Here is a 14,516-nt window from a genome sequence, read left to right as displayed (position 1 = left end):
TTGAACATATACTACTCCACAGGCAAGGTAGTAGTAGCACAGTGTCAAGCCAAATGAGCCAGAGTGAGACAATGTCAATAACAAGTTTTAATGTAGCACTGGCAACATTACAGACCAAAGTAGTTTTATGACACAATGTGTATTCCATGCAGCATACGTTAATTTAATGTCAGTTGAAGATATTGCTGCAGCTTCATGGCAGAGTTATCCTTAATATGGCAGCTTCACCACAGTGGCAGTCCATCATACCTACAAGACGAGGAAGTTAAATATTTACTTTGACTTCAAGTTAAGTTCCCTATCCACATTTAAGAGGAACAAAGTGTAATAAAACAGTCATAATATTCCAATCCCAAACCACCACTAACCTTACATTTTAACACTTTTATGAAAACGGCATTTCTGACATGAAATTGTGAACATAAACATAAGTTTCACAATTATAGATTCATTGCATGGCTGTTGAATTTTATTACACTATATATTGTATGGAAGTTTGTACTTTTCTGGTATTTCATCTCAATACTATATGTTATATTGCATAAATCTGACAGATGACACAAATTAGTAAGTAAAAACATTACATGTAGTATGTGTAAAAAGCAGCTTTTTAAATAATTTACCTGATGTAGGTTGATCCTGGAATACTCTCTGTGCTCTCCCTCATAAACACATCGGAAAATACGGTTTCTGGAGTTTCTCTTTTCCCATACCTATGCGTAAAAAGATAGCCAAGCCACATATTAGGACTTCTTTTCATGTGCTTTCAAAACAATATTTGAACCTACATAGAAATCAAAGAACTAACCTCTGTCTTGTAATGAGATTTATGTAGTGTCTTAGTGCAGAATAGAATTTGGCGATCTCTTCAGGTGGTGCGCCTTCCCGGGGACTGGCAGGCTTGACTGGATATGCCTTTATTCCAGAGTCAATACAAGCCAAGAGGCAGAAAGCCAGAATACTCCGCGACATCACAGCACTGGAGCGAATCCTGGTTCACAGTGAACATGCATATTACAAAAAAAATATTATTCAACAAGGTCACAATGTAAAAATTGGAAGTAGAAGCTCCATGTTGGATTGATACTTCACCATGAAAGCTTTCAGATCCAATCTTACTGACTGACATTTAATCTAAATGTGTGTCTTTCAATTAAAAGGTGTGAAATAAATACAAAAAAATGCTTACGTTATAATGCAACCCTTGAAAATTCTGCTGGAGTTGATTTTCTCGCAGTTCAAAGCTCCTCTTTCAGATTCCCAACATTGCTTGTGTTTTATACTGTGTGTGTCGGATAGGGAGGGAGGGTCATTTCATTCATTTCTGGAGTACTCCTGAGAAATATCTACTCCCTCATTAGATTAGTACTGCCTGAGAGTCAAGGCTGTGAACAAATGGAGATACTCAGTTACATTACTGTGAAAAGACTAACACATGTTAGTTGTCGCAGAATTAAATTCATCAATTGATTTGACTTCAAGGACATGTTGTTTGATTAAAAACTGCATTACAAATGTCCTTCAGAAGTCAATAAGATAAATACATTCTTTCTAAATTAACATTAGACAATGAGTTGAATTGTGCATAAGCTCAGAGAGGCCCACATGATTGATTCGTACCAGTTTAAAATGCAAATATTTTATCCTTTATCATTTTTGTTTTTACAATAAATGTAATAGGAAGGGAAGAAAAAGGTAACATCTATTACAACAAATTCCAATTCTGTTAAAAAAAAATTTTTTAATGACAAAGCATGGGCACAAGCAGAGACAGACCTCGATTCATTTAAAATGTCCACTTAAGAGTCACAGCCAGCATGACATGTCTCAATAAAACCAATGACGTGTAACTTAAAATGGCTGATGAAGGACTGTAGTTTTCAGATTAAGCTGCAATGTGTTTGGAAAGTGTTTCAGTTTATAGAGAATGGCAGAAGGGTCTGCATAAAGAAATACAAACATTAATTCATTTAAGTATGGATGAACAATCTCAAATATATAATCCTGTTTGTAAACGGATTAAAGAAATTGCAGATGTAGTTCTTGTGGTCACATTGGCAGTTAAATGGTTTCAACTTTATTTAATACATTTTTTGACTATAACCCTATTTATTCTGAATTCTCTCATCTCATGTATGTAATCTACAGGAATGCAAAACAGTGGCATAACTGGCCCTTTAAACAACACTTACTGAAACACGGTTGTATTAAGATAATAACTAAATCTTTTCGACCAAAGCAGGGAGTTCCAAATTGCACCAAATCATACACGAAAGGGCAGTAAATTGCTCAAAGGGTGATAGAGGTCACAAAAAGCTTTCAGTCCCAAAGTGGTAAGATTGGTATCTATTTTCTTTGAAGAGCACTCTTGTTAAATTTGACAGTAGATTGGTGCTGTCGTTTCCTATGACAGTCCCACGAGAACTCTATTCTGGAGCGACAGCACAGTCTTTGCAGGTAAAGTACATAAGAACTATGAAGTTTTAACATCTCCTAAAAAAACAAATATAGTAAAACAGCTTTAGTAGTTTATAACTGGTACATATTGGGGGTGAGGGGTGAGGGGTATTATGATTATACATAATTATTTAAATGTATTTAAATTTCAAAAGAGCAAAACAGTGAATTTGGTACATTTCGGGTGGGCGGGGCTTAAACCGGAAGTGGGGGGCGTGACCGACACAGGAGGTTTTTTCTTTTTTTCTTTCACCGGGACTTTGGGTGGTACAGTATGTGGGTGATAGGAAGGGGGGTATGGGATTTAACAGGAAGTGTGGGTGGGCCTAAAAGGTGTGAGGAGTAGGAGGACCCCGGGTAAAGGTCAGATATACCCATATTCTGGCCTAGAGACTTTCTTTTTTTCCGAGGAGCTGATCTGTGATCTCTGACCTGTGTATTTGGGAAGCATTTCTCGGCCTCTGGGACAACATCTTATTTGAAATAAGATGTGGGGGGGCGGGAGGGGGGGGGGGGGGCATTGCCAGCAATGTCCCCCCTGCACAGGGCGATAGAATATCAAGCGCCAAACGTCAGAGCCAGTATAGACCAGGTATTCAGTAGTCATCGACATAACTACGCGACTATTAATAATCGTATGATGGAGTTGTTCCAGGGGTCAAAGGGATAATATGGCCAGGTTACAGGCCATAATCAATAGGGCGAATGGCCCCATGCCGGTTACAGGCCCCATGCCGGTTACAGGCCCAGCTGTTGCCCTGCCCCCTCGACCGTATAATCCAGTAATGACAACCAGCACACCTGTTAACACACCACTGACTATTGCTACCAAAGCTGTTACCTCTATTGTTGCTAATACATCTAATGATGCTAATGCTGTTGTTGATGACATCACCGATGACACTGATGTGACATCCCATGTTAACGTGCCTACCTTTTCTAATGTTAATGTGCCTCCCGTTTCTAATGCGCCAGCTAATGTGTCTACCCTTTCTAATGTACGAGCACCTGCTAGTGCATCCAATGTTGTATACTACTAGCTTTGGTCTATGCACACTCTCTTGTTTGGTACAGAACAGCACATGAAACAATGACAATAGAAGTAAAACAATTATACAAACTGAAAGACTGGTTGGCTCCCTTCAAATTAGTGAAAAACGAACAACATTGGACTTGTATTAAATTGTCAGTACCCACATGACTTCAATAAGCCAATGGAGGATGACTTCTATGCTTTAGTCAATGATGCTTTAAAAAAAACACTTGTTATTCCCTGTTCCTTTTCCACAATGTTGAAGACAAAAGATCTGAGAGCATCAGCAATGCTATTACCACCAAACACAAGACCTCTGAGGTACAAGGCCATCTCCAAAGACCTTGGTACTCCTGTTTCAACAGGTCACAATAATATTAAGAAGTTTAACTGTCAAGACCCTCCCTCTCCGGACTTGAGGGTGAAAGGAATATTGATGAGAAGTTTGGTGCAAACTGTGAAAAACACATTGAGTAGCCGCTTTGCTGCCTCTGATACTGTTGTTTTCAAAAGCTAACTAATCTCCCTCAGTCTCCTCCTTCATAGAGTATATTAACACCATTACCATTAACGGCTACACAACAGTGGGTATCATGGCTGTGCGGCTAATAATAACATTAGCCACAGGAGCCACTTTTGAGACAAAAACACAGAACTAATGTTTTTCTCTCGCTTTTCCCTCTGTGTCATTTTGCGAATCCACTATAAAGCAGTTGGTTTAATAGTTTGTGAAACAACAGGTCACACAATGAATGTCATTAAACAGCTGCACTGATTGGTTTCGTACAATCACGTGTGCCACCATTACCTATTTCAAATTATTGGACAGTCTGACTTTAAATGTTACACATTTTAAGTCCACGTAGAGTTGTGTTTTGATGAGCTGGTGAAGCTGCAATCTCTGTTATTTGAGAATCACTTGTCTGGTGAGTCATTCTTCCGACCATGTGAGTATTAACAACACAATCACAAGGAAGAAAAACATTCAAACACCAAGTCCCACCGGGCTCTGTGTAGGCATCGCCCGCTTCATTACATTTTTACATTTAGCTAATGTTCTTACCCAGCGTGACTTCAAACCAGTAAATGAACCGTAATGGTCACTTGCTAAGAAGTGAAAAGGTATAATGGCGGTTGGTGTGTTTGTGTGTGTGTGTATGCAGACACGCATGTAGCATCTGTGCATCTGTGCCCATCTGATTCTCCACGAAAATGCTTCTCTGCTTCCAAAAAAAACACACTTTTTCATTTTCAAATGCTAATTCAGTTGTGTGTTTCATTCAGATGTTTAGAGGAAACAGTGATAGAAAAAAGTAGCACAGTATCCCACATTCTGATGATTTGCAGAAGACTACAATTTTAGACTAGAAGTTTTTTGAGTTGCACAAGTGCTGAGCGACCTACCTGTATTACCAACTTCACTGAGCAATCTCTTCGCACATGCAAGTGCTGAGTGGATGCAGTTCAGGACCAACTCTGGCCGACGACAACCTCTCTTTCCTTGAGAGCAATCAGCCCGTTTCATTTGGTTGAAAGCTTCTGTTCGAATGGTTTCTTGTTTTGGTAACTCCACAAAACCATTTCTTCAGAAAAAAAAAACATGTTGCGAACACTTGCTCTTTTCAGACAAAAAAATAGGAACCTTTGTGAGGTGAGACTCTACATACAGTCATACGTTCAGCAGAACTGTTCAGTTCTCGTACCGTCTTGAATATGTTATCGTCATGATGCTTTGTTCTTTTTGACAAGAACGTACAGTCTAATAAACATTTAAAATGCACTATAGTAGTTGCGGTAAATGTGAAGAATATTGAGAATATCTCGAATGAGTTTAAAATAATTTATTTTTACTACAATGTGTCAAAAATCTGTCAAACAAAAACACTGTGATTGTACAAATACCACCTGATGCCCTCTACTGGTTAAATAATGTGAAACAAAAGATGTATATGAGTAATCAATATTATGGGGGGGAAGTGATTCCTACAGTATTGCTGTTCAATGACAAAAATGTGTTTTTTAAAAAAATATTTAAAGTAACAAAAAAAGCATCTTTTATTTCTCCTCACTGGAATAGGAGAGAATGTATCCAAAGACACAACTAAGGAATACATGATGTGCACACAGCTTTAATGATTCATCACTTTGTGAATTCAAAACCATATATGAAGTCTTCTGGCAGCGTCTCAATGGGTATGCTCTTCAGCTGCTCATCATACGTGCGGAGAGTCCAGAGCTTCTCCAGTTCATACACTTCTCTGGTGTCTGGTAGCATAAAGTGAACAACCATATTCCCTAGAGACAGAGAGAGGAACAGGACAGTGAACGCCACTGGGAACTCCATCAACAAACATCAGTCTGTATAAACTGTATGCATTTGACATTAGGAGATGAGCTCTCTAGGTTTTACATACCAAAGTCAATACACATCCAGTCCTCAGCATTTTTCCCTTGAATCTTGACATTCGGAACTCCATCTTTCTTCATAAACTTGTACTAGAGGAAAAGCATGCCTTGTGTAAGTTTTAGAACAAACACAGGTTGCACATATAACCATTGACAATGAGAAATGTTAGTTACCACTTTGATGGCATAGAGTGCCATTGCACGGAGGTGTCTCGTTGACACACCGCTGACGACGAGGAAGTACTCTGCATATTTGATCTGCTCGGGTACTTTAATCACACAGATGTCCACCGCGTTTTCCTGACGCAATAGAGATACCAACACGTCAAGAGTGAACGTCTCAGGGGTTCCTAGAGAAAGGGTGAAACATTTTGTCTAACAATCAAAATGATACAAATGTGACTGTGTATCCTTTTTCACTTAATGCATGGTGTATTTGGACTGAAACAGAGAAATGGCATCACATACAATGATCAACGCAATGTAGGGTGACAGAGGGACCTTGTCCACTACAGTGACCAAGGCTGCAACTATCTGGCATAACACTTTATCTTTCAGTCTTTACATCATGTCACATTTCCTAATTCTGACAAGATTCATCGATTAGTCATTTAACAGAAAACTACTCAGCAACTATTTTGATAATCGGTTCATTGCTCCAAGTAATTTTTCAATTTAATAAAATGTACCGTTTCCAACTTCTCAAGTGCAGGGATTTGCTGCTTTTCTTATAATGATAGCAAACTTATTTCATTAATAAATCTTTGGGTTTTTGACTGTTGGTTGGAAAAAAAAAAGCTATTTAAAAACATCACTGTGGGCTGTGGTGGGACTTTGAAATATGTAAGGACATATTATAGATAAACATATGAATAATTTACTTGATTGAATAAGCAACAGATGAATCAATAATAATAACAATTGTTAGTTGCAATCAAAAGGTAATGTATTCAATTATCTTGTTTTGTCCAACAGTGCAAAAAACAAACAAAGATAATCTGTTTACTATATTATATGGTGAAAAGAAATCAGCAATTCACATTTACAGTATATACAAATGACTCATGCACTTAATCGATTATCAAATTTATTGTCAATTGTTTTCCTGCCACTAAACTAATGCAATACCTTCAATGATGAATGATGAATGTAATTTATTCACATGCAAGACAAGGTCAAGGTTACACATCGGCACATTTAATATGCTGTAACTATTTAATCTTTGAAGTTTTCCTTTGAAATATCTTTTTTTATGCGGAGTAATCGGCTTAATGAATAAATTAATCCCATTTCATAACCATTTGAGTAACTTACTATGACTCGGGTCTCTGTTGTCAGTGTCGATCACTTCCTCCTGCAACACACCAGTGCTCCTCTCTGAATGGCTGTTTTCACGTCTCATCTCTGAAAACCATCTTCGCGTTTCTTCGTGACGGGTGGATAACGTGTCATGACACCTGTGCTGACATGAGGAAAACCCTGCAGACAAACTTTGAGGCGAACACGGATTGAGACAACGAGCTTTTGGGGCAGAAGAGATGCTCCTAAAGACACACGTCGGCTCCATTAAAACGCTACTTCTAAACAACGTCGTTGCCAGTTTCTTAGAGCGATTGAGAATATTCATGATTTGAACTTGTACACGGTCACAATATCACTTCATTGAGGCTCTTTAACTTCCTGAACGGTCCCTATGCTCACGCGCAGTGTAGCACACGAGCACATCTGAAGCTACAAACAGGAAGTGTCTCTCGTCCTTCTACGTCTTCTTTAAGGTTTATTGTTAAACACATAATTGGTGCATTACCGCCACCTACTGGTATGGAGTGGATCAGGGTGTCCTGTACTTGTATTAATAAAATATTAAAATACTGCACTAGTATATGACAGCACTTACTACTTGAGTTATTTTGCAGAATATCTGTTATATTAAACGCTGCAGAGGTTACAAATAGCTGTTGTCTTTCTTTCTCATATTTCTGAGTGTACATGTTCCACTGTTTCCTCTTGCGTCACATTTGCTTGTATCACGTTTTCCTACTTTTTGTAGAGTACTGTTAGGATGATGCGAGACGAACCTGTGATGATAACCTGTGTATGAAAAGGCCCCACTTCCGTTTGTGGGGCAGTTGTTCTTTTGCCTACCTGCAAATTGGTTGTCTAACTCATTGCTTTTGCAACTGCAACGCTTGTTGCTTTACCTGTGATTGAGAAAATAAATTACGAGAACGAGAGAAGTTGTTGAACAGTTCTTCTGGAGGCTGCACCAGGCTTCCGATAATTGTACACGCTAACACACTATTCCTTCAACTTCTTTTTAATACGTTTATGTTTATTGTCTTACATTGTTATCCACCACACACCCATAAACTAACATATACCTAATTAATCAAATGTATATGGCTTTGAAAGCCATATACATGGCGTATGTATATAACTTATTATATTTAGCATTTTTCTTACATTTATTCTCCACTTTTTTAATGTGTAGAGCCCATCTGACCCTTTTGTCATATAGTGTTTTACTCTCTCCAATTCATGATTATATCGTTTTAGTGTTGCATCACTACCAATCTGAGTCCTTGTAAAGAACAGTGTTTTTGTCTTATCTAATGAAAATTTAAAAAAAATTAAAAAAATGATATGACCATTCATGTCTCAACATGAAACTACCTGCATGGCCAAACTGTTTTTTGTTTCGTTTACATAAATGTGTGGTCAATAGGGCCCCCATGTGGCAAGAACAAGACATTACATCAAGTTGACAATGGAACACAAGAGCACTTGTTGTTGTCAAGTAATATATTCAGGTCACTTTCAAAATTGAGTTGGGTAAGTAGTACTTTCTCCTCCCTAATTGCTCCTCGACGTGCCCTTGAGCAAGGCATTCAACCACCAACCTCTGTGCAGGTAACTGTGGTTACATGGTGTGAATGAAGCATTTCTTAAGGGAAAAAAGCGTCACTTTTTCTTTTAAATTGCCTTATAAGCAGATTACTACTGCAGATGAATGGCTCTGAACATTGCTCACTGTTTACAAACACATGTCTCCTTACTGCATCCCTCTTCAATCCTTAATTGTCATGTCAACTTTTTTTCTACGTGATGGAGGTGCATCATTTTTCCACATAGACTGTATTAGAGCTGATAAATTACGTCGCAGGTACCCTGCACGAAAACTACTCTTATTGAGCAGTAAAGCCATGTTTTTCCTACTATGTCTGGTCAAATTGAGGCTGTGTGAGTGTTGTACATTGCATTTTGACCTTTGTTTTACTGCAGCTTTTAATACTACAGGGGAACTTCACTTAATGCAAACCGAAACTTTGTCACTTCACTTCCTCTTGTTGCTCAATTTAGAGAAACACCATCACATCTTTTTACACTTTTAGTTTTCGGTGGCTCTCAGCACTGTGGACAGAATGGACAACATTGCTCAAGGTTAGTTTGCCTATTTTCTGCTAACTCTGTCATTTCACATCCTTTATATTGTCTTGTATATCATTTCACAGGCGGTAAAGCATATGGTCTTCTTAAGTCTCAACAGGAAGAAAAACTGGACTCTATCAATGAGGTGAGTTATCTTTAGAAAAGGTCATCGAGTTCCGTTAGAGATAACTGGCTTTTAAACATTATTTTACCACACATAAATAAATCTATGTGACCTCTATGATACCAATAATAATAAGTCTAATTGATTTGTAATATTCTGTATTTATCCCCTAGGCATTTTTCTCAGACCCCAAGTATGCAGAAGAGGAAGACCTAGGTTCAAAGCTTGAAATGTTTAAAAGTGAGTATTGAAGGGCTACCAGTCACTCCTCAATTTATTGTTTTATATAGAGTCATACATTTTGGAATGAGATTACATTTGCTTGTATTACAGAGAAATACATGGAGTTTGATCTTAACGACAAAGGAGAAATAGGTATAGTTGCACTTGTCTACAATTTGCAAACGTTGCTTTCAGTAGTGATTCAAAACATCTTCACAGACTTTATATAGATTAGCAATGCTTACTTATTTTCGGTCTTTTATCTGTAAACGTTATAGATTTAATGGGGTTAAAACGAATGCTGGAAAAACTGGGATTGGCCAAGACTCACTTAGAGCTGAAGAAGATGATGGCAGAGGTTGTTGGAGGCACTTCGAAAGACACTATAGGCTACAATGACTTCCTGAATATGATGCTGGGCAAAAGAAATGGAATTCTTAAACTGTAAGTAAATACATTCAGAGAATGAATGGGAACCAAACGATTATTGTTTCTCAATCTCCGAAAAATTACAATTGCCTCAATTGTTAAAAAGTACCTGAAAGTAGTCTGATGATCGTTTACTGCAACAATACCTCTATGCTGTCTGAAGATTACAAATGTAATGTATTGTATAGCAACTGACGTGTAATTTTCTTCATTATAGGATCTTGATGTTTGAAGGCATGGGAAAGGAGCAGGAGCACAAAGATGTTGCACCACCTCGTCGCAAAACCTTTTCAGACCTGCCTTGAAAGAGCAATTTATACCAGCAGGGATTACTTTTTTCCCGATTTGAACACAACCCAGGTCTTTAAAATGACAATAAAAAATAAATCAAGTAATCTGTATACTATGCATAATGTATGAAGTAATAAAATCAACGTGAAATGCTTTGTAAATAGTGGGTTACTAAAGCCTCATGATGTTGCTTTAGCTACTTATTTGAATACAACACACGGTCTAATAATATCCGGACTCTTCATGGTCTTATCCATGATCAAGTCAGACAAAATACCATAATATTGCTGAAATAAAATATAGAAATATCATAGCGTTTTGTACAAGCTAAAGACCATAATTGAAAGTATAAATGTAAAGAGAATTGTATTTCGTTCATGTTCAAAATCAGACACATGTTTTCTGACATCTCTAAGATATGCTCTCACAATATACGTCATGAGGAACTTTATTTTGAAAACTTTGGCTGACCGGAAAACGCATTTGTTATTAGACGAGGATAAACTAGCTAAGCTTGCAAGTTGATGCGTTAACTAATATAGAAAGAAGGGTGAGTAAAAGTGACTCTTTGTGACAGGATTGCAGGAGACAATACCCCTGACGTTGAAAACATATTGCTGTTACAATAATAAATGCCACTCTATCTGTACTAAACGTGCTATAGCTAGCGGACGCGAGCAAGCGAGCTAACGTTAGCAGCCGATTTGAGACGCAAACTTAAGGTTTGGTGATGCATTCAAATCACATTTCTGTTCAAAGTTTGCGAGTTTGTTGCAACTAAAAAGGACAATATTTAATCTGTTATCGTACACTTTAATCTCAAGAATGTGAATTGAAGGACGTGGCTAACACTTTAATATCGGTCGATTGCGACTGTGGTTTGGCTTGTCAGGAGGATGAGCAGCTCAGAGGAGGTGTCCTGGATTTCCTGGTTTTGTGGACTCAGAGGGAATGAGTTCTTCTGCGAGGTTAGTCCCCGGATTATCTTTAAACTGGGATTTTTAGAATGGGAATTTACCACAAATTTTCATACAAAGGAAAAGTTTTCAAATTTCACAGATACACTGAAGGGAACCATTAAGATGGGTGTAGTTAGCAAAAGGTTGTAATGGAAGTGTATGGCTTTTAGATATTTTTTTTTTGACATGAACAACAGTTTTACTGATATTCTTGTAGAAAGCGAATAGTTGTGAGTGACTCTTTCGGCACCCGTCGTGACGCAGTGAGCTGAGCGGTCGGGGACACATTTCGAGAGAACACCCATTGTTTTCACGACAGGTCAGCTGCCGTAAATAGTTAAAAAATAAATAAATAATAATAATAATAATAATAATAATAATAATAATAATTGAGTCACCTAAGTCACCAGTTCTCAGTTTACAGTCACTTTGTACTTTTTTTGTTTTTAATTTATTTGATTTTAATATTTATTTGATTTTGCTAACACAATACACCCTACATACACAATACACCCGGCTATACTATTGTAAATTAATCTGTTTTATTATTTTAAATGATATAAAATGGGTTTAAAATAAGTCATAGTTGAGTGGTTATGCTTAAATGTTAAAATATTAAAGCCATATAGTATCCAAGTCTGAAAATATCTTCACTTCCTCTGCTTAGATATAGGTGTGAGTAGATGTCACATACACACTGCCACACGGGGCACTTTGTCACAGGACTGCTTCTGTTATTTTTAACAGAGACATTTGTAAACCACTTATTTCGTAAAGCCACCCTGGAACCTATACTGACATGTGACGGGTAGAAGAGCTAAGCCTGGCAGTCTCTGGCAGCTAGTGGCACTCTGTGGCAGCTAGTGGCAGTCCTGTGGCAGCTTGTGGCACCTACTACTCATAAACAATTAATTTAGGCTAGTACATTAAGTAGTTTATGAAATATAAGTGTAATTATTATAAAGAGATGCAGTAGTAGATGTAAACATCATTATACAATAATCCAATGTAATAATAATACTAGTAATAGCATATATAGGCTGATAAATACAGTATATAATGTTTTGTTTACAGTATTGTGCAATTAGGCAATGACTATATTAAAAAAGTGATATCATTTTCATATCTCGATGGAGAAAAATAATTATTCATGCAAATGGTAAAAAAAAAATATATTATTATATTTGTTAAGTTGTTTCTTTTGCTTTGTGATGAGGGATGTGATATAAATTTGTCAAATGCTGCTGCAAGGTCCGAACTAAACTATGTTCAACACTTATTTGCTGTTTGGTAATAATCTGTCCCACTGAATTCACATGGGACCTTCTCACTCAGTGAAATGTGAAAGAAAAACACTCAAAATAAAATGAATCATGTGGTAAATGTAGGCATTGATGCGGTTAGCACTCACACAATTCAGTTTTAACTCCTTGCCTTGTTCATTGGCAGCATCTAAATGCTCTTGTATAATGCTTTCTTATCAATGTGCTACAGCAGTGGGATGTTGCTTGCATCAGTAAACAATGCCATTCATTGTCTCCAACCACGTGCTACAGGTTGATGAAGACTACATACAGGACAAGTTTAACCTGACCGGTTTAAATGAGCAGGTGCCTCACTATCGGCAGGCTTTGGACATGATTCTCGACCTGGAGCCAGGTGAGAACATCGAGGAAGTAGCAGGTCCCACGTGTGAAAATAAAGTGCCTTAATAACTTTAAATTTGACAGACGAGGAACTCGAAGACAACCCCAATCAGAGTGACTTGATAGAGCAGGCAGCAGAGATGCTCTACGGGCTCATACATGCACGCTACATCCTCACAAACAGAGGCATTGCACAGATGGTAGGCTCTCACTTAATTATTTCAAATCCTTTCACGCTTCATGACATGAATCAACAGGGATTTCTAAATGTGTTGTTTTCCATAGTTGGAAAAGTATCAACAAGGGGATTTTGGCTATTGCCCAAGAGTCTATTGTGAGAATCAACCAATGCTTCCTATTGGTAAGTATTCTCTGCTGTGTCTTTGACCTTCGTCAGCGGCTATGAAGACATACCCAACTATCCCTTCTCTGACGCAGGGTTGTCAGACATCCCCGGAGAAGCAATGGTGAAGCTTTATTGCCCAAAGTGCATGGATGTTTACACCCCCAAATCCTCCAGACACCACCACACAGATGGAGCCTATTTTGGAACAGGGTTCCCCCACATGCTGTTCATGGTGCACCCAGAGTATCGTCCAAAGCGACCAGCCAACCAGTTTGTGCCAAGGTGCGTTTGATATATTATTTATGTTTAGCATATTTCTAACTACGTTTAAAAAGAAGGAGCAATATAAAGGTTTACCGGGGCCTTTATTGGCAAAAAAAAGAATTTAATTTTATATTCATAACTGTTTTCATCAGTGTATAATAACCTGAAGCTAATACTTGTTGCATCTTTGATAGTTTAGAATGAGCCCTTCATAATTAAAGGCCACTGTAGTTTTCCGACATGCTTGGCTTGGACGGGGAGAAGTGAGCGGAGCGGTGTTCAGTTGGTTTCAGTCTGCAACCTCACGGTTCGTCCTGTTTTGTGTCACAATTTAAAGCATTGATACTTTTAAGGTATCTGTACTGAAACGGTTATTGTAAGCCAGTTATTCCACTCGTATCATATGACTCAACCTTTGAGTGCAGAAGGATTTCCTTTTGTCCAGGAGGTGATTGTGTTTCTTTTTTTTCAGGCTATATGGTTTCAAAATTCACCCAATGGCTTATCAACTCCAACTTCAGGCTGCGTCAACGTTCAAGAGCCCAGTCAAGACAATTCGTTAGGACACCACTTTGACCAACACACTGGACTTAAAGACTTGGCTGTCGACTACTTGTTTGAAGGAATGGATTATTTATATACATTCCCAATGAATGCCTGTACAGTTTCCCAAACTCACCTAGACAGTTTCAGATTCAGACATTTACTCATTTATTGAACGACCGTACACGGTGAGCAGGTTTTTTTTTTCTGTATTAAAACGTGTAACTAATTCTAAACGGTCAATCTCCTGACAGTGTTTAACTTTAAGGTCTATCCGTCTTTGCACATTTTAGGGTTGTTTCCTCCCGAAACAAAAAAGTGTCTTTAACTCCGTGATGATGGAGGCTGCGGTGTGCTCTGTGGCTGC

The 14,516-nt window shown here is 38.0% G+C and overlaps 4 protein-coding genes across 5 annotated transcripts; 2 read left to right on the top strand and 2 right to left on the bottom strand.

Annotated features, from left to right (window-relative positions):
• Nucleotides 1-125: 125 nt before the first annotated feature.
• LOC137781049 (peptide YY-like) lies at nt 126-1,255 on the bottom strand. Its single transcript, XM_068569559.1, has 4 exons — nt 1,190-1,255; nt 809-991; nt 624-713; nt 126-249 (listed from the first exon to the last, which is right to left on the bottom strand). Exons 2-4 carry the CDS (start codon nt 970-972, stop codon nt 225-227), a joined length of 279 nt encoding a protein of 92 aa, XP_068425660.1. The 5' UTR covers nt 973-991; nt 1,190-1,255; the 3' UTR covers nt 126-224.
• A 4,061-nt stretch (nt 1,256-5,316) lies between these two features.
• On the bottom strand, nt 5,317-7,622 carry malsu1 (mitochondrial assembly of ribosomal large subunit 1). The gene is made up of 4 exons (XM_068569558.1): nt 7,211-7,622; nt 6,071-6,246; nt 5,905-5,986; nt 5,317-5,785 (listed from the first exon to the last, which is right to left on the bottom strand). The coding sequence occupies exons 1-4, from the start codon at nt 7,521-7,523 to the stop codon at nt 5,631-5,633; spliced, it is 726 nt and encodes a 241-aa protein (XP_068425659.1). The 5' UTR covers nt 7,524-7,622; the 3' UTR covers nt 5,317-5,630.
• A 1,631-nt stretch (nt 7,623-9,253) lies between these two features.
• LOC137781459 (allograft inflammatory factor 1-like) lies at nt 9,254-10,526 on the top strand. Its single transcript, XM_068570224.1, has 6 exons — nt 9,254-9,337; nt 9,409-9,470; nt 9,623-9,689; nt 9,783-9,824; nt 9,950-10,115; nt 10,318-10,526. The coding sequence occupies exons 1-6, from the start codon at nt 9,319-9,321 to the stop codon at nt 10,403-10,405; spliced, it is 444 nt and encodes a 147-aa protein (XP_068426325.1). The 5' UTR covers nt 9,254-9,318; the 3' UTR covers nt 10,406-10,526.
• A 312-nt stretch (nt 10,527-10,838) lies between these two features.
• LOC137781116 (casein kinase II subunit beta) lies at nt 10,839-14,385 on the top strand. 2 transcript variants are annotated; one of them, XR_011077199.1, is made up of 8 exons: nt 10,839-10,941; nt 11,284-11,359; nt 12,907-13,009; nt 13,081-13,196; nt 13,282-13,357; nt 13,435-13,624; nt 13,801-13,913; nt 14,079-14,385. XR_011077199.1 is itself a non-coding variant. In XM_068569698.1 (7 exons), exons 2-7 carry the CDS (start codon nt 11,288-11,290, stop codon nt 14,167-14,169), a joined length of 648 nt encoding a protein of 215 aa, XP_068425799.1. In that variant the 5' UTR covers nt 10,839-10,941; nt 11,284-11,287; the 3' UTR covers nt 14,170-14,385. The 2 variants fall into 2 exon arrangements, 1 of the variants encoding a protein (XP_068425799.1); XM_068569698.1 differs by lacking the exon at nt 13,801-13,913.
• Nucleotides 14,386-14,516: the final 131 nt, after the last annotated feature.

This window comes from Clinocottus analis, unplaced genomic scaffold (assembly GCF_023055335.1).
Source record: "Clinocottus analis isolate CAN_PGR_092001 unplaced genomic scaffold, fCliAna1.0.p SCAF_9, whole genome shotgun sequence".
NCBI classification, from domain to species: Eukaryota; Metazoa; Chordata; class Actinopteri; order Perciformes; family Cottidae; genus Clinocottus; species Clinocottus analis.
Note: the sequence above shows the minus strand (reverse complement) of the source record. Positions and strands in the feature narration are given on the sequence as shown.